The sequence below is a fragment of the Lepisosteus oculatus genome, chromosome 6, assembly GCF_040954835.1.
Source record: "Lepisosteus oculatus isolate fLepOcu1 chromosome 6, fLepOcu1.hap2, whole genome shotgun sequence".
Lineage (NCBI taxonomy): Eukaryota > Metazoa > Chordata > Actinopteri > Semionotiformes > Lepisosteidae > Lepisosteus > Lepisosteus oculatus.
In genome coordinates, this window is record NC_090701.1 from 19806107 (window position 1) to 19826241 (window position 20135).

At 36.4% G+C, this 20135-nt stretch overlaps 1 protein-coding gene across 3 annotated transcripts in view; it reads left to right on the forward strand.

The window, feature by feature from the left end:
- The window catches only part of myripa (myosin VIIA and Rab interacting protein a), a 139043-nt gene that overhangs the window by 52099 nt on the left and 66809 nt on the right, over positions 1-20135 (forward strand). For all 3 annotated transcript variants that reach the window (XM_015354547.2, XM_015354549.2, XM_015354550.2), the window contains one exon: positions 3373-3594. In XM_015354547.2, coding sequence (XP_015210033.2) covers positions 3373-3594 — 222 coding nt within the window. The remainder of the gene's footprint in view (positions 1-3372; positions 3595-20135) is intronic.

Genomic DNA, 20135 nt, shown 5'->3' on the forward strand with positions numbered 1-20135 from the left:
AAGCTCTAGGATGCAGTTGCCCTTCTGAAATCTAATAATATAATTCAGTTAGAGTCAGGTCTGAGCAGCAGCGGTGCCTGAAGTAGGGAGTGAGTCTAGATTTTCTCTCTTGGTGCTTTGATCAGATAACAGTGACATATTTTATATTTCCTTCAGCAGTTTCAACCACAAGACTGCAAATCTTTCAAATGTTATCCAAAATATCAGTTTAAAAATGGTTTTATAACAGAATATTAACTGAAAATATTTTGAACGTTCTATTACAGTATATCATTTTGAAAAATCACAGGTATTATTGGTTGTGTACTGTGCAGGATTTAAATACATTGCAATAAGTGAGAACCAGAGTGTCTAAAGGACAACTTTATCGTATATCTTACTGTAATGTATTTGAATCAAAATGGACATTGTGTTCAGACTACTGTACAGTAGTAGTAAAGTAGTAAAGTTTATATTCCACTGTTGCAAAGACAAAGCTGAAGTACTTAGCCAATTTATTTAGCTGGTGAAAAGTACATTTGCATCCAATTATAGAGCTAGGCATTTTACTGAAATATTTGAAGAGGAAATACAGTACATTGTTCAAGGATATACTGTAACAGCAGTATCTCACCTGCTATGTTCCACTGCTCAGCTGCTAACTTTTCTCCAAAAGGTTCAACTGTCTTGGTTAGGCTGTATTTTGATTACACTGCATCCATTATACTACAATATAATATACTGAAGTGAAACAAATCCTACCAAGTTAGCCTAATGTCTTTTACCTGCATCTTCTAAAGATTCAAGTATTTGATTTTTATCTTATTTTTCTTCTACATTTCTTTACTTTAGGAAATACAGCTATGACAGTTCACATCATACAGGTACTCTTTCCTGCTTTTGTTTCACCCTTACCTGACTTTGTTCTGTGTGACATTTAAATGGGACCTTTTTGGTTATTGTTTTACTTGAAAGGAAGCATTTCTTCAGTGGAATATCAATCATAGAGCTTCACAGAGGAACTGCGATGTGACTGGAATTATTTATTCCATGCACTTCAAATAGAGCAGCCTTATTTCTGCCAGTGACACTAGGTTGTTTAATAACATTTCTCAGTGTACAGTAGGTGCTTACAGTAGGTCTCAAAACAAACACATTCGCACTTTTAAGATCTACTATGATCTTGAAAACAAATTTAGAAAGAAAATTAAAAAAAACAGATAATATAAAATACACATACTGTACATATTATGTCAGTCCTATCAGGTTTAATCAAATAGTGGAATGTATGAGCTGCAGTAGAATAAACTTTTATTTAAATGAAAGAAAACCCTGACAAGATCTAAAACAATACAAAATAAATGACCAACTAAAGTTAAAAGAAAGAATGATTTTGGAGCCAACATAAAACATAATTCTACCAATCATAGTTCAAATTTCATTTTTTTTTTTGCACATAGCTAACTGATTTCTGTAAAGATATACATGTAGATCAGACTGCCACAGAAGGGCCTTATATACTCAGAGAATGCACTTCACCTGGATGCTTAATTAAACCCCCTTACTTGCATTCCCACATGGAATTCCTGCAAGTAGGTAAAGTATCTGCTTGGGAGTCAATATTGACAACAGTATTGCACCCTTGATAAATGCCTGAACACAAAAGTCCCTGCACAACAGTTTCATAAAAAAATTATAGCACATTCTATTGTTTGCCATTTTTCAAATCTAAGTTATCTAGAAAGATAACATCATTAACCAAATAGCAAATATATAAGAATGTGTAATTTTTTGTAGGTGAAACATTTTCAACCACCTACTGTAACTGCATGTGGTAAAATCATTGACCCAAACAATAAAAATAGACATCTGTATTTCCCAAACAATGTTAAATCTTCCCTGTAGAATTTTTGATGGCTTAAAGCTTTTTGATTCATCAGTAGTCTAAGGCACTAACCACCAACTCATTAGCTTGCTGTATATTATTTACAAGCTGTTAAGCTTTTTCATCCAATTCCAATATTTGGTCCACTTTTTACCCTAACCTAACTGTATACAAACTACCTAATTATGTTAACTAAGGTTATACTGCCTAAAGTGAAATACCTGTACATGATGTGTGTGACAATATTGGTGACTAGGTATTTCGAAAGCACTGTCATGGAGGAGGAAACATTTTTTTATTTAGAAAGACTGACGTACAGTATGTTTGCTATTTTTCATCTAATTGATAATTAAATTAAATATTTTAAGGGTGCTTTTCATCATCCTCATCATTATCAGAATTAATAATGCATTTTTTACCATTTGTTGACATTTCACAAATTAAGTAATGTAAAATAAAGAAATGGGTTTAAATACTATCTATATTCTCCAATGGTTTTAAATATTAATACCTGATCAAGTAAATTGTGATATGCACAGATGAAATATTGTAATTATTTCAATAACTACTGTAGGTTTTAGAAGCAACACAATCATGTGATTTTAGGGACAGCTTTTAATCTCAGTAACTTTACATTTTCTCTGTATGTTGAGGTAAAATTGTGAAAAGCTCCCCAAGATGTAACAACAATTGACCCTTCAGGTTTGACTATGGTTATTTTTGCCAATGTTTCACTGACAAAATCTTAATGGCTGTGTTATGGTTAAAATTTACAAGTGTCTTTCCTAATTTGAGGATAATTGCATGAGTTGAAAATTGTTAAGTGTCAATTGTTAACGAATAACAAACGTTACACTTTTAGATTTAAAGTTTAAAATGGATAAAAAACTCAACTCTTTTTTATTTTTTAGTTTTGTTTCTGGACAGGCTAGGACATTTTCCATGCGGAATAACCAAAGTGAATGTCTTAACATAAACACCAGTCCAAATTGGTCTTGGTGATCTGCAACATTTACTAGAGTTATCTGGACTGTCATAAAGAAAACTCAATTACCTGCAAATGTATCTGAATCAATATGACATTTTCTAAGCATCTTATATTACACTTACTGTAAAAGCCTACTTTGTAATATGGGATAGGTATAAAAGAAATTGACTAACACCTTTGGGAATTATTTTGTTATGGAAAAGGTGTGATTTATGTTATTATTAGATATTATTAAAATATAATAATGAACATATTGTATTTGCTATTTTTAATGTTGTCCATATATGAATTCACCATGCAAAGACCACAATCCTTACAATAGAGACAGTTTTTTAAGAATTTAAGGTAACAGAGAATGGCAAGCATTCAAGCTAAATGCCAACCTGCAGTAACATTAAGACTGCCATCAGCGAGCTGAGTTACTGCTATTATGACATTGTAATCTGCTTATTGTTTTCATTAAAGCATCTTCAATCATTCAGCCATCAGTCTATACGTGTTGTTTTTTTTTGCACTGCAGTGAAATGAAACAGGAGCTCGAAGAAGAAGGCAGCAAATGCACAATCCTCTCCAAACAGAACAAGTTTAATGACCACTGTTGCATCCGCTGCTGCTCCCCCTTCACGTTTCTCATAAATACCAAACGCCAGTGCCTGGACTGCAAATTCAATGTCTGCAAGAGCTGCAGGAACTACAGCAAGAAGGAGAAGGCATGGATCTGCTCGGCATGCCAGAAAAGCAGGTAGGTGACATATGTTGCTGGTGGGGGTGGACTGCTGTTGCTTGTTCCCAGCAAAAGGCACAATCTATTGCTTCGTGCCCTGAGCTGTGAACGCAAAAGAGAAATAAAACAAAAACAGGCTATTGTTCCATTGTGCGAACTGGCTTGATAATGACAGGGCAGCAGTGAAGGCAGTGATACAACCTTCAAGGCATTCTTTGTATCTGTGAAATCCAACGGTACAGTCCCAGAACCGTTGGATTTCAGTAAAAATGGATTCAAACTAAAGTGTTTGAAATCTCCCATGCAATGGAGATTGCATCCAAATTGTTTCATATCAAAACTCGGTGAGATAGGTGTTGCTAAGGCGGGTGAAAAATCATTATTTAATGAGGTCCAGGGTAGATGAACATTGCACATGTATTTTTATTCTTTCCAGTTGAGTTATGAATGCAGTTCAATTCATAGTTTTGAAAGAGGAGAAGAACACATGTGTGTTGTTTTCTCAGGTATCCCCTTACCACAGGGTGTTGATAAAAATGTTTCAGATGTACTCAGGTAAATACCAATGCAAGTAGCTATATTAAAGTTGATTTAAGACAAATATGAAGAATGCATGGTATTCTTTGTATATACTGGGCATTCAGAGAAACTTATCACTTTAGGCATGTATGTTTTTGGGGGGTAAAAAAAAATTATAGAAGTTTTGGATATATATTAAACTTTTTTGGCTTCAGTTGATCATCCATGGCTGACACATGTAATATATTCACGTGAGTTTGACTATTGGATAAGCACTAAATTGCCTCATTAGTGAGAAAGGTTGAATGGGCATAAGTGATAAGGTGATTTAACCTGTTGAATGTTTAATTTTGTACAATTCAAAACAGAAAAATATATAGTAGAGAAAGGAACCAAACTGGCTTGCTTATCAGGAGTACACTATCAAAATGTTGGCGCAACACCTAAGATCACCATCAACTCGTACACCATGTCAGTAAGTATGGTGCAGAAATGAAGCACAATACAGTAATTACTGTGTGCAGTAGACAAAATAATGTAGTGGTCCGGGAATTGTCATTTGGACAGGGCTGTCTAGTTTCTATAGAAACATTTGTAGTGATTGATGGCAGCCTGAATGCACTTTGCTACATCCTGAGCATTGACATTTCTTCCCTACTTAACAGGCTTGCGTCCCATTAAAACTGTATGTGGAATATGATTTGACAATATGGAACATCTAGGGCTCAGAAACCAGTGAGCAGGTTTATGCTTGTCCAGTCTTTACCATAGGAATGGAAAAGACTGCTGTAAGGCAGAAATGGCAATATACCTATACTGTACCTCTCTTTTTCCGAAAGCTCTTTTTTTATGAAAATTCAATACTACAAAGCATTTGAGTTGTTTCCCACATTTCGATTAATGAAAGCCAACTTCAAAACTAGAAAAGAAAAATATTGAAACCTCCACGGAATGTAGGGAGTAAAGAGAAAGGCATCATATGAATCATTTCTTATCGAGAGTATGCATCACAATCCACTGAGTAGTATTGGTGAGAAGCTAGCACAGAAAGCAAATGGTTACTGTCAAGTATTTTATTGTACTTAAGTAGAATTAATGATGTCTAACTAGGTAAGCAGTGTTTTTTATTACTAAAAACACAAACCACTGTATGGTTGTTAGTCACAGTATGAATGTTCCTTTGTCTTTTTTTGGTATAAAAAGTAAAAATAGGGGTGGCATTTTTGGGGTCTAGAACGGATCGTACTTTTCCCCCATAAGAAACAATGGAAATCCTTTTTTTCTTTTTCATGAATTTCACTGTGCAAAAGTTTTTCTGGGAATTTATTTTATTTGTAAAAAGAGTGTAGAGTGGAAGCACGTGACACAGAAACACAGCTTGTACGGCCATACATGCTATTAGCCTGTAACTTCCACAGTATTGATGAAATGTTTTGATAATAAAATCGACATAATGAATTTACCTACAGTCATCTCTGTTCAGTAAAATGTCAATGCACCTGTGACAAAAAGATATTCTAATTTTGCTGATAATAACTTTGTGAATTTGTTGCAATTAAGTGATTTTTTTACAGTATGTATAGCACTGTATTTATCCAATTTCATTTTCTAGAGATATTTAAGTAATCTCTATATTATGTTTTCGGACTGTAATCTTAAAGAATGTTTTAACAGTGATCTGATTACATTCGCTACATTATAGAGTGTCAGAAATACTACACATTCTGCTTTTCTTAATGTAGTGCATCCATGAAATCTATTGAAGAGTATAGTATATAAAGGAATATTCTTTTAAAATATTCATAATATTTGACATATAATAAAGTGGAGCTGCTGTTTTTCTTGGCCATAAAGATGTCTCCCTTTATTATACCTGACTGTTGGGATGAAGTTGACATTGTTTGTTTCTTATTTCTTTAGATCCTTAGGGTGTTTTTAATGGATGATGCTTGGAATTGCTGGATTTGGGCTAAATGATTAATAAATGTAATCAAATATGAAAACAATAATATGGAGACTGATTGGGAATACAAGGTTCATGAATATTGTCAGTGAACAGATATCTTCTTTGAAATGTTTTATTGTTCTATCAGTCCATTTCCCGTAGTAATTGGTTTTTAATTTATTGTGCTTCCCAACCTCATGTTTCCTTCTTGTTACTTATTTTTAATTTAAATTAATCATAATTGCTTACATGCAATTTTGACAGGACAATTTGAAGAATAGAAAAAAGGAGAAACAGCATTGAGTAACAATTTCGGGATACAAAGAATGCATTGTTTATGATATAACCCATTTCTAGATATATATACTGTACAGTATTTTACTGTATTCAGTTGTGAGAAAAAGTTTGTGAACCCTTTGAATTATCTGTAATCCTACATTAATTGTTCCTAAAGTGTAATCTGATCTTCATCTACCTGTAAATCATAAAAATAAGCACAGTCTGAAGAAACAAATAACTCACAATCAATTGTAACTTTTCTTGTCTATATTTTACACATTGTGTCCTAAGGCTGGGCGATATGGCCAAAAACCACAGTATAAATTTATTTTTAGACAGCAGTGATATACACTGTACTATATATCATGATATAGAATTTTTTCTCATAAATTCACTAAAACATGCTTTTAAAGGAGTACAAGTTTTTATTGCCTAGAGTTAACTATTAGGTTATTAACAACTGTTGGTTAGCTACTGTGTTGTTCCTTTAGTATTTTTTAAATTTCACATTGAACTGAGTAGAAAGTCGAACATTTTAAGAACATTTTTATTTTGCAGACCTGAAACAGTACAGCTCATTCTCATACTTTCCTCATACTCGCATACATTTTTCATCTTTAGGTGACAGTAGAGGTTCCTTGTATCACCGTCTCTGGCTAAAATCGTCACTTGGCATAGTTTGCAGATAACCTTTTTCTGCTCGTGGTCCAACTTTTTAAATCCGAACCATTTCTAAACAACCAATGAAGCACCCTTCTTTTCAACAATTTCGTTGCTTGTTCCCATCTTGCTAACACTGCCTTTCTATATTTCTCTGCGTATTTGTGTTTGCAGACGGGCACACCAAACACGTGTGTTTGTTTTCATGGGAAAGGGAAGAGGACGCCCACATGTTTTTATTGGCCGCAATGACCTCAGATACGTCATAAAGTCTGAACCACCAAAGATCAATAATTCTGAACCTATCAGATTTCCAAATCTCAGCCAGATGAACATTTTCGGAATTATATAATTGGAGCTCAAATATGGCACAATTTTAACAATTATAACAGGTCAATATTAAAAATGTACAAGCCCTGTTTTGCAACAATGCTGGCGGCGCAATCTATGTAAACATCTAAATCCATTCTCTGCTGGTATAGCCAAATCCTTATCGTGCCACATATTTTTTACTTGTACACTGTCTATACCGGTTATACCACCCACCCTTATTGTGTTGGGAGTTCTAATCAATGAGATGGTGTGATTTTGAGGTGTTCTTCCCTAAACGAAACCCTCAAAAAATGGTTACCAAAAGAATCGGCTCTTCACAACACAAATCTGTTGAAGTGAATCATGTCCTGATCAAAAGGTTTCAGAGGACCTCAGAAGAAGATTTTTCGATTCTCATAAGGCGGAAAAAGAGTTAAAATCGTTTCTGAAGACTTAGGTCTCCATCAGTACACAGCCATGCAGATAGTGTACAAATGGAAGAAATTCCGTACTGTTGCTTCTATCTCTAGGAGTGGTTCTCCAACAGAAATCTCTGCACAAGCAAGTTGTAGGATACTCAAGGTGACAGAGAACCCTAGGGTAACAGCTAAGGATCTGCAGGCATCTCTTGCACTGGCTAATATCTGTGTTCATGAGTCCACCATAAGAAAGGAGTGAACAAGAGTGGTGTATGTGGGAGCATACCACAAAGTGAACCACTGCTCTCCAAAAAAAAAAGCCATTGTAGCCCTTTTCAAGTTTGCCAACAAACCACCTAGGATATACACTACTGGATAGATTCTGTTCTGTGGATAAATTAGCCAAAAGTGGACTTTTTTGGAATACTGTAAATGTGCAACTTTATATTTTGAGGAAGCAAAATGCTGCATACCATCACAGCCCAAAAACCTCATCCCGGCCATGAAGCGTAGTAGAGGGAGAATCACGGTTTGGAGATGCTTTGCTGCCATTAAGATGGCTTGCAGTCATTGTTGAAACAGTGAATTCCAAATTGTATCAGCACATTCTACAGGAGAAAGTCAGATTATCTGTCTGTAATCTGAAGCTTAATAGAAACTGGGTCATGCAGCACGACAATGTTCCTAAACGCAAGAATTACTCTACAGGCAAATTTTGCATTTTGGAATGGCCAAGTCGGAGTCCTGACCTCAACCCAGTTAAAATGCTGTGGCATGACCTGATGCAAGCCATTCATGCAGGACTTATGCAGGAAAAATATCAATGAATAGCGCACTCCTGGAAAGAGGAATGGGCCAGAATACCCCCCAGACGGATGTGCAGGATTGTTTAGCAGTTATAGGTATCGTTTGGTTGAGGTCATTGTTGCTTAAGTAGGCTCCACCAGTTAAAAAAATCTAAAGGTTCACATATTTTTTCAGCATAGACAGTGAATGTTTAACCAATGTGTTCAATTGGTTGTTGGTTATTTTGTTTAACCAGATGGTGTTTATCTATTATTATGACAGAGACACAGATCAAATAACATTTTAGCAGCAATTACTGCAAGAATACAGATAATTCCAAAGGGTTCACAAACATTTTCTCACCACTGTATATATTAACATAAAACGTCTCCTTAAGCTACTATACTGTGATATAATTCAAAATGCACTGAAAGTCCTTGCTAATCACAACTTTGAATGCCAAATATATTAACACATTTTTTAAGAACTGCAATTGCTGTTGATTCTTCCTTGATTCTTGATCAAGACTGCTCTGACAGAGGTAAAACCTAGTGAGTGATAAATTACTAATGCAACACCTGTCAAAAGGGTGACAGGACTGAACCAAGTGATTACGAACCAATAAGACTGACTTCACTTGCATCTAAAGTTAAGGAAACAACAATAAGAAGTGAATTTGAGGGTCATGGCAGTAAGATTCTATGGGAAAATCAGCATAGATTTAGAAAATACTTGTCATATTGTTGCCATTCAAGGCAATGCATGTTTGTATTCAGATCTAGTTAATAAGTGAAAAAAAGAACATAAATAAGGATGAATTCTCAAAAAAGTTGTTGTGTAATTAGTGGAGTACTATAGATATGATATTTGATTGTGGAATAATTACTTAACTAGAGAAAATCAGATTATAACTCAATAGGAGAAACAGCAAACACATTAGAAGCTGTGAGGCAAATTCAAAAAAGATTTAGATGCAATTCAAGGTTGGCAGAAATGTCGGCAGAGTGAAGAATGTTTCACACAGGTAGCATAAACATAAATCTCAATTACAATCTGAAAACTGAAGATGCTTCCTGTATGTAACAGTACTACAGTAGGTGTCATTTTCATCACCTAGACAACATTAGGAAGCAATTAAAAAGGGGTTAAAAATCTATGAATTGGCTTCATTACTCTCTGCTCTCCTCCCCACAATAGCTGATATGTGGTGAGCATTCTGGCGCACTATGGCTGCCGTCGCATCATCCAGGTGGATGCTGCACATTGGTGGTGGTGGAGGGGAGACCCCATTACCTGTAAAGCGCTTTGAGTGGAGTGTCCAGAAAAGCGCTATATAAGTGTAAGCAATTATTATTATTTCTTTACACAAAGAGTTTTGGTAGTCTGGAACAGTTACCCAGCCTTTATTCTTGTGTTTTTTATCTCTCTCTCCTACGTAGAGAGATACCAGACAGAAGTGTACTGTATGTGAAAGGGCTCCTGCACAGACCAGATCCTCTCTAATAATCAGCAATGCCAGTGAGGCAGACCAGGATATACAGTGTGCAGTTCACGGATGAGCTTCATCTGGCTATTGAAGAAAGCAACAGAGGAGCTGAGGAAATATAGGATATAAAGAAAGCTGAATCTTGTAGACAGCAGGGGCCTGGACTTAGGACTGAATCAGACTACATCATTACAGTATGAACATTGCTTTTCTTGTGTATTTTTAATGATTTGGTCATGTGAAAATAACATTTACATTGGATTCACACCAATATGTAAGATACATTAGTTTTATGTTCATATTAAGAGAGCTAAATAATGAAAATAAATTCTTGGAGATGTTTTTTTTCTTTCACTTAGGTCTGTTCCATTACAACCCATTACCAGAAAACATCCTTCTAACTAATCAAATAATCATTTGATGCAATCACATAATGAACAAGAATACAGCCTTTACACGCACTCCAAAATGTGTGTTGCATGACAATAAATGGTCGGTAATCAAGGAATCGAAAACACTGCTTCAAGACTCATTCTTTTACAACAAATAGACAATAATTGCGTTTTGTTTTTCATGCTCCAATGCTTAAGTGTGAGTTGAAGTGTGCAGTAATGGAAAAGCAGAGAGATTTCCTTGTGCATCAGTGGATTGCTGGACTTCATGTATAAATATGCTTTTGAATAGGCAGTTGAATAAAGCCACATCACTTGGGTTCATGGATCATTTTGATTTTCACAATAAAAGCTAAAATGTAGAAAGATTCATCATCATTGAAATAAGAGTGTTGGAAGTGCTAAAGTATTTCAAGTTTGAAAGACAGGTAAATAGTTCAAATAATCCAATGTTAGAAATCTGAACAGTATTTACTGTATATTTATATAACTAATGAAGAGTGAAAACAGTATTCTCTGGATTAAAACAACACACTAAAATTACAAGGGTAAAATAACTGTATTTTACTATAATATTGAACGTTAAAATTATTTCTTTTAATGAATTTGTATAAAACAACCCTGTTAGGTTTGAAAGGACAGAGTAGCACCATGGGAAAATCTTAAATTGTTCAGGTTTCGAGAAACATCAAGAGATATCCAATATTGTGCAACATGGAGCCTTTATCGTAAAGTACAGAAATCAAAATATCAAATAACCAAATAAAACAAAATCCTGACCTAGAGTTCTTCTTCAATTTCCTCTGGTCCCTCTCTAGACCAAAATCTAACAACTTAGCTACTTACAGTACAAGCACCACAAAGCATTCACTTTTTTCCCCATTTTCTAACCAGATCAGCTCTCTGTCCATCAGAAATTATTCTACAGGTATGTCTTCTGTCTTCTTTTTTATGTCCTCTGGGTAGCAACTTTAGGAGAATCTGTTCCCTTGTCTACTGTATATCACACATAGCGGTTGCATGTTTTAATCATTCTTCTACTCTCTTTCTCCAGTGCATTTCAGAGGATCTGCTCACTAGTACAGACAGCAGATCATGTCATGCCATCACATTCATTGCTCATTCCCTTCTTCCTTCATGGTTCCCACCACAAGTGTGACTGAACTCCTTCTTATACTGTAGTTGCCTTCAGCCCCTGCCTGACACAGAGTTATAACATTGTGGTGTGGGTCAATATTGGAGCCCCATAGATGGCTGGCATACTGCAGCACGCACTGGCGAAACATTTCCTTACTCATGCCTGAGACCTTAGGACCAGTAGATGGCCAAATTCCAAGTGTGTCTATTTGGAATGCAGAGAACAGCGGTGCTGCTGAGGAGTAAGGCAGGTGAGGAGAGAACCATCCACACAGTGTCCTTCCTGAATTAAAGCTTACTCCACTATCAGTGTAACTTCTGAATCCTTGTCTTCCTTCAATATATCTTACCTCTCAGTGACCCTGTACTGTCCAGCTGGAATCCATACCACCTCCTAAGTCAGTGCTAAGCACCTGGACCTCCAACTCCAAGCCTTGTGTTCTCCTGCAAAGATATAACTACCAGACACTAATCAAAGGCTCTTTTCTGGGTAATTGCCATTCAGAACACTAAACTAAACAAAAATGTATCTTTATTTATTGGAGAACTAATATACAGATTATATACTTTATGGATCATACAACATTACTGTAGCATCATATAATGCAATTGTTGTTCATTATAATACAGTGTATTCTTATAATATACATGTGGTCGCTTGGGAGGCCATAATTATCCTGATATTGCTATCAAATTCAAATAACGTGCAAGGATGGTTGTTACATAAACAACTTCAAGTACAGAAACTGCTAACAATTTCACAAGTTTAGTTTACACAGCTGATAGAAAGCTTTCTATGTCCAAGGACAGTTTACAAAGAATAAAACAGTATCCATAATAAATAATGGAAAAATACAAAGCTGTTTCATAGTTGATAAATACAAGGGGACTAATCATTTCAGGACACTATACTGTATAGACAGTATTTAGCCATTTGTCGATTTATAATGTGTGCTGAAAACTATTTGTAAGGTGAAAATTTATAATTTCCCATAAGATCCATGTTATATTATCTAACTCATACTGTACATACCACCCCTTTACCTTTCAAGCTTCAGTTTAATCATTAAAATGTGTAAAATTAATAATAACCTTCTTGTCTTTCGAATGTGATGCAGTTTTACACCACCTACACAAGATTCTGCCATGCTCTTTATTTGGTCATTTTGTTTTTGTGCTTTCTTTGCTTTCCCAGCATCACCTTTAGATTTTTTTCACGTTTTGGACCCATAAAACATATTGATTGTACAATTCAATAAAAAAAGCACCATTCACTTTTGACAAAGATTTACAAAACTGAGTGATCTTCCTAGAAACAATGCCTCAGCATATGTTCATCCACGGATGGTGTTTGCTGCTTAAAAAGAGGCTTCATTCATTGTAATGAAAAATGTTGTTTGTAGGGTGAAAAAAAACGTATCTTGGCTTTATTGTAGCAAAAATGTCTAAACCAGACATTCATAAAATGTTGGGTGACTATATGTATTTCTCTAATGTAGCTCACTACATCAGCTTCAAACAGATGATAAAGTTTCTCTTATGTCAGTATTGGGAATTTAGGAACTAATGTACAGTAGCATTTCATTATACTAGATATTTAATAAACAGGTAATAGGTTTATTTCATGCTGAAAAAAAGAAGAAAGAAAACACAACATTTCAGCCGTGGAGCCTTCTTCAGGTGTGAAGATTTAATAAACAGTATCAGCTCTTAGAACTTTCTCATGTATTTCTTGTCCCAGCTCAGATACCACCCATTTGATTCTTTGTTCCCTTCATACACTGTACTGAAATACCTTTCCCATACTCTTGTTAAATTCCAGTTGACATCTGTCTGCTTTGACCTGAATTGTATCTGTCCTTTTGTATTGTTGTGATAGTGTGAAAAAACACTTGTTTTTTTAAAAAAACATGTTTTTAAGAACTTGACAAAATGTATGTATGAAGGGAAAGATTTGTCCAACAAACATCAAGAATATACTATAACATTGAAACATATGACATTACATTCTGTATTTTCATGTCCAGAAAGCTTTGACAAGTTCTCTTATTTCTCAACTCAAATTAGAAGCTACCGTATAACAATGCAAGGTATAGCAGGCACATGGACCAAGAGCTGATTTTAAACAGGAAATAACCTCTAACTGGGCAAATATTAACCTCAACCACACAACCAAAGCAAGATGGGCCGAAGACCTCCCAAAAATATCGATGAACTGAAACTGTCCTGTGAAGAGGAATAGGCCAAAATAACTCCAAACCAATGTGCAGGATCAAAACACTTTTATTTCAGGGGTTCCATCTTAAATCTACTGATGTTAACATATTTGACAGTAAATGTTGTGAATAATTGTTCATTCTTGCATGTCGAATACAAAAAAATGATTTTTAAATGGGTGGCATGGTGGAGCAATTGTTAGCATTGTTGTCTTGCAGCCCTGTAGCCATGGTGTGAGTGTCAGTGTCTGTGTCTGTGTGTGCCCTGCAATGGCTTGGGTTCCCATCTAGGCTGTAGCCTGTCTTGTACCCATTGCTTACCTGGGAAGGCTCCCATCTCACTAGTGACCCTGAATTTGATGAAGCAGTTAGAAAAATGGATGGATGGATTCTTGAAGGCACTGTTAGGTTACAGGCAGTTATTTTAGCACTGATCCATTACTAATGGGAATGCTTAACAGTATTACACTGTGCGTGATATCAATCTATTCTTTTGTGATTTACAAATCCTGTGTTGCCTTCCACTCTTCAAGTCCAGAAACCTCCTTCACTGTGGAGGATTATTAGATGGGGTATTTTTTGGTGATGCTATTCAACCTTTGCTTCTAAGTTGAACAAAAATCGCTGCCATGATCTAAGAATTATTAAACCCTCTGAAAACGCCTCATGTTCTGCAAATGTTTAACTTTTTAGGAGTTAAGGGCAGAGTTGTATGGCTTGGGTAACATCACAACTGAGTTGTTGCTTACCATGTGGAATCAAATTAGGCCTTTATTCCTAAATAAGAACTAATATTCCTTCTTCAAAAAGGCAGAGGCCCAATAGAATGTCTCAGCTATTATCTATTAGCATTAGAAAAACCTGAAAATTTTGAATTTTCACTTCAAGGTTCTCTCTCAACATATAGAAACACTTTTTATTTAATATACAGTATGATGACCAAACAGACTTCTTGAGTGGTTGATTTGCTCAAGAAAAAATAACTTGTTGTATATAAACTAAAGTGTCTAAACTTACTATAAACAGCTTACATATTCAGGTTCATGATCCTCTTCAAAGTTCCTCTTGTAATTTCCTTTCTATAAGTGCCAAGAAAGTATTTGTAAAGAAAGAAAAGTACTTGGCATGGTTAGGTTTTGGCTAATCATTTATTAAAATTATGTGTTATCCAACTGTTTCTGTGCCAGCCAGGTCACGGATATCCCCTCAGTTATCAGAGTCACTCTATGGGCTTTTCCATTATTGTCATTAATGTTTTTTTCTTAGAACCACTGGAACTGACTAATAGAATTGTCAGCATTACTTCCATTGACATACTTTGGTATCACTCCTATTTACTACACTTCATTCTGGTTACAATCTCTGCATTTTTAAAATTATTTTGGTAGGTTCTCTAGATATAAAATATTTCTATCAAAATTGTCACTCTTCCATATAAAAATTTCCATTCCTTAGGATTTACTTGCGTGAGCAATTACTTCTCCCCTAGTTTCCATCACTCACAGTGGTCTTAGTCTGTGACATTCACAGTAGATTTACCAATGTCAGAAATGTTCACTGAAACTGAAAAATGAGAAATCAGCAGTACAGTGGTGCAGTGGTTAGCATCGCTGCCTTGCAGAACTGGGGCCCTGACTTGAATTCCTGGCATATTGTCTCAATGGCATTTGTATGTTCTTCCCGTGTTTGCATGGTTTTTTTCAGGGTGCTCCAGTTTTCTCCCACAGTCCAAAACCAAAACTTGTAGGACAATTGGCTACTGGGAAAATTGGCTCTGCTAGGAGTTGTATACAGTATGTCTGTGTCTGTGTGTGCCCTGCGATGGACTGGTGTCCCATCCAGGGTGTTCCCTGCCTTGCACCAGTTGTACTCTTTTTTTATCAGTTAATCACTTTTCAAACCAAGAATATACATTGCTCTGAATGTCTGCCTCCTAGATAGATATACCAAATCAAATATTTTATCTGTATCCATTACTACTCTTGCTTGTTCAGAGAACTCTAAAATATTAATAACAGTTTAATCAATGGAACACATAAAGGTTTATTCCATGCTGAAAGGAAAAGAAAAGTGACACAATGTTTCAGCTGCGCAGCCTTCTTCAGGTGTGAGGAACAGAGTGGAACTAGCAGATGCCCTGAAAATGGAAATTGTAAAAATGTTGGAGAACATGGTAATTGCCCTTAATATAAGTAGGAATGAAAGTGGGTCGCAGAGGAAATTGGTTGAAGAATTAGGTACTGTACTAGAGCTGTTTCAGCATGTGTAGGCTGAAAAGTAACAGGTAACCTGTTCCTGTTTATCTACACAAATTTTAAACAATACCTGCTTTTCAGAAACAATGTTGACTACCACCTAGAATCTTATACCCATGCAAATTATTTTCTCAGTTTCTAAAAATTTCATATCAAAATGTTGTCATGACAGCCTGTCTTGTGCGTCCTCCAACTAGTGGTCGCGTTTTCAAGAATGCTCATGATTTTCAAGGGATCTCTGCTCTGACTGGATCTCCTTTTCATGATCTGTGTTAATTAGTGATTGTTCAGTTCCTGGTTTTCTATTTAATGCCAAGGCCACTTCCTCTTGCCTACATCTCACCCTGGCTGGGTGGCAGTGCTGCTTTCACTCTCCACATACAGTTTTTCTGCTGATCAAGCCTGCCCTTCTAACCCATTCAGTTCCCTTCTCTGGAGGATCGCCATTCAGTTTCTCCCATACCCTTTTTTTTGACCCACTGGCTGTACTGCGATTTTCATCTTCAAGCCTGCACTCCACTCTGCACAAAGACAGCACTTTGCTCTGCACACCAGTTTCAGCAGCCTCAAGCCAGCCTTTGCTCTGCACACCAGGTTCAGCAGCCTTAAGCCAGCCTTCTTTCTGCACACCAGTTTCAGCAGCCTCAAGCCAGCCTTTGCTCTGAACACCAGGTTCAGCAGCCTCAGCTCCTTGTCTTCTTTCTGCATCGTCTGACGCAGCAGCCTCAGATTCTAGCACACACTCTATTACACACTTATTCTTTTTACTAGTCTTTGCATCAACCCTCAAGCTTGCCTGCATCCCTGGCACTCCTGAGGGCTGCCATTCAAACCTGTTTGGTGCTTTTGTAAGGGGGCTAGCTAGCCATTTGGTTTCATTTCTTACCCAAGAATCCCTTTTTTCAACCGATGGGCTGTGTTTAGTAGCCTCTTTGCGGCAGAGATGCAGTTAGCCGGCTTCTCCTGTGACTGAGATGCCTCTCCATTTTTTTATTACCATTACTGACTGGCCTAGGATGATTAAGCCCCGTCGGTCAGTAATGGTAAAGAAAATAAAATGGAGAGGCGTCTCAGTCACAGGAGAAGCCGGCTAACTGCATCTCTGGCAAAAAGAAACTGCTAAACACAACCCACAATAATGCTGGACACAACAATGGCATGAGACAACAACCAAAACAAAATACTGTACAACAACTCTGGCACTTACAAATGGTCCCATTGCATATTATTTTAGCTATGCATGCAAAATTAACCACAGGCAACCTCAAATCCAGCACATAACAATAATTTGAAACAATGCAATATCTTCGCCCCAAATTGAAGCACTCTTTTTTATTTATTACTACTCCATCCTCATGGCTCACTGGTAAAAACAGCAACAATAAAACAGACATTTTATTTCATAACAGAACAGGTTAAGGTTTATTCTGTGCTGAAAGGAAACGTAGAGAGATACAAAACTTTGGCTGTGGAGCCTTGACAGCCAAAGAAGCTTAGATTGTGCAATTTTGTCTTTCTCTCATGCCAATTTGAATATATTTTGTCTGATCCAGTGGATGCTTGCTATGCTCCTTTCTATTTTTCAGGTTTTATTGTAATTTATACAACTGAGAATGGCTATTCTCTAATGGCTATGGCTGCAGTGTATGTGAAACATTTTAAAAATAGTTTTCAAGTATTTTCTTACCTTACTGTATGACAGGAGAACAACTTTGAAAGGCATTGTCTTGAATATCTAGATCCAATTATAAGTTTTTCAAAACTCTTTTAAAGCTTCATTGTAAAGGACATTTTAAAGTAGGCCGGGGAAAAACACTCCATATACTGTTTCATATTTTAGGTTATACAGTGATTCTCACCATTGTTCCAGTTAATTTTATGTAATTTAAAGCAAAGAGCAGATAACTGTGATTATTTGTGTCTATAGTTTTGATTTCTGTACAAATTTAGGCTGTGTGTTATGCTTCATTTTTTTGTGTGAGTTTTTTTTTCTTTGGATGTGTGGAGTTGACAATTCAGTGGAGCATTCTCCGGTTGCGCACTTTGTTCCCACTGTTAAATCGATATCTTGGTAGCTCTCTCTCTAATTTGGGCTGTCTGATGAAAAATAGCCTTGCGAGTTTATGTATTTTCCAATTCTTCATGCTGGTGTGCCAAATTGTATGAGAGTCCAGGGCTGATCATTGGTTTCCCGTGGGACTCTCAGTTGAGAGTTAATTTTTTCTCTTTCCTACCAACCCTATTCCCACGTTTAATGAATAATAAGTTAGATTTTATCACAGGCTCTCCCAGCTCTTCTTCATGAAATCCCAATGAATATGAGGTTTTAGTTTTTCCGATCAACAACAGAGCAAGAGAGTTTTTTCAATTTCTGAAATGTTTAATTAGAATTTTAGTTTTAATCTTTTTTTCCAGAATGTCCTTGAACAATTTTTTATATCAAATCATTACATTATTAAAAAGTGAGTTTTTTTAGAAGCCGCATTAAGATTTTATGCTTTGGATACCCATTTTATACCATACAGAAATATTTTTTCTGGCTAGTTAAACAGTTTCCTGTTTGCCAGATTAATTTAGAAGTGTACTGAGTTCAAACAGATTTATTACAGGGATATATTTTGCTGTTGTTCTATGCATTTTTAAACAGCATTAACGGTTTACTTTATCTTGTCATTCATTTTACTTTAAAATTAAGAAATTAAACTTTCAGACACTCAGATACAGTTCTGAGGATTTCAAAGTTTGATGAAAACTGTAAAGCAATTTTCTTCTCAGAGTAAATGTTTTTAGATTTTTCCAATATTACTTCACATGGACTGGCACAACATTTCATGGACTGCGTGTCTTGTAGCGTAGATCAGGACCCTATGCAGACGACAGGATCCAGAAGGGAGTGAAACAGACACAAGGAGGAGACGGCAAGGGACTGGGCAGGTCGACGAACAGGGGGGCATGACAACAGTGATATGGTGCTCAGGGGGCGTGACCATGCCAAACAAGTATGAGGGAGTCCAGGGGGAAATCCGGGGCGAAGTCCCAAACCTGGGAAATCCCGACAAGATGAAAACAAGACAAAGTTAAAAACTGGAACGGGATCCAGTTTAGGGAGAAGGAATAAAAATGGGGAAAATGGGACCAGGCACTCTGAGCTCCGGACTCAGCTGGGTCAGGATACAGATAGGAGGCCTATGCCCTCAAGCCGCGGGTATAGGGTGACTTGGTGGTAGGCAGGCCTCTGAGCGTCCGTCTTCCAATGCAGAGCCTAGAATGGAGTGAGTGCCTGGCTTATAAATAGAGGGTGGATTGAAGGCAGGTGCACGTGATCAAGTAAAATGTGAAAGAACAGGAGTACCCTTAAGAGGAGGGATTACAATCGTGACACTACAGCTTTTAAACTGCATCTTTAGGTGTGGGGTTACATCTTTAGGGTTCTGAACACTTTACATGAAGTCAGTCGCAGAATTTAAATTAGTTAACATCCAAAACTCTTGATGTCCTTGGTACAGAGAACAAATCAATACTTTAATCTCAACCAATTTGGCTGGAGTTGAAGAATAATTGAAAGGATCAGTGGTTTTGTAGTGTACTGAAGTGGCTTAAATGTGTTTGAGGTTAAAATTGATGGCTAAAATGTGTCTCCTTAATTTGCTGAACTAGCATCATCGATCATGCAGTGTTCCTGGTGACATTTTACAGAAGTATTTGACATCAGTAAAATAAACAGGAAAACAGATGGAGACAAAAAAAGAGCTGCTCAAGCTGTATCTCTGTACCTGTCGAATGATAAGAGAAATCAGTGCAAAATTACCCTAAGGTACTGTAGATAATTGCTTTTGGGAAACTGTCTTCTCTAAGCATACGTATATTATAAATACAGTGGGCTTTTAGTGTGCGAATATGTTCATAAACAAGCAGTGTGCATTAACTAGTCCTGTGCTGTAAACCAATAAGACATGAAGGAAAATAAGTGTCTTTAATTCACCTACATGTATAATAACTCTGCTGAAGCTGGTGTTAGGTCTGGCACTTGGTGTGGTCAGTCTACTGTGGATTTTTAGCCACTTGGATTGATAGGCAAACATACTGAATCTTTATTCATTGTTACTGGCTAATAGTCCAAGTCCCTGACATTTAATTCTGGGTCTGCAGAGAT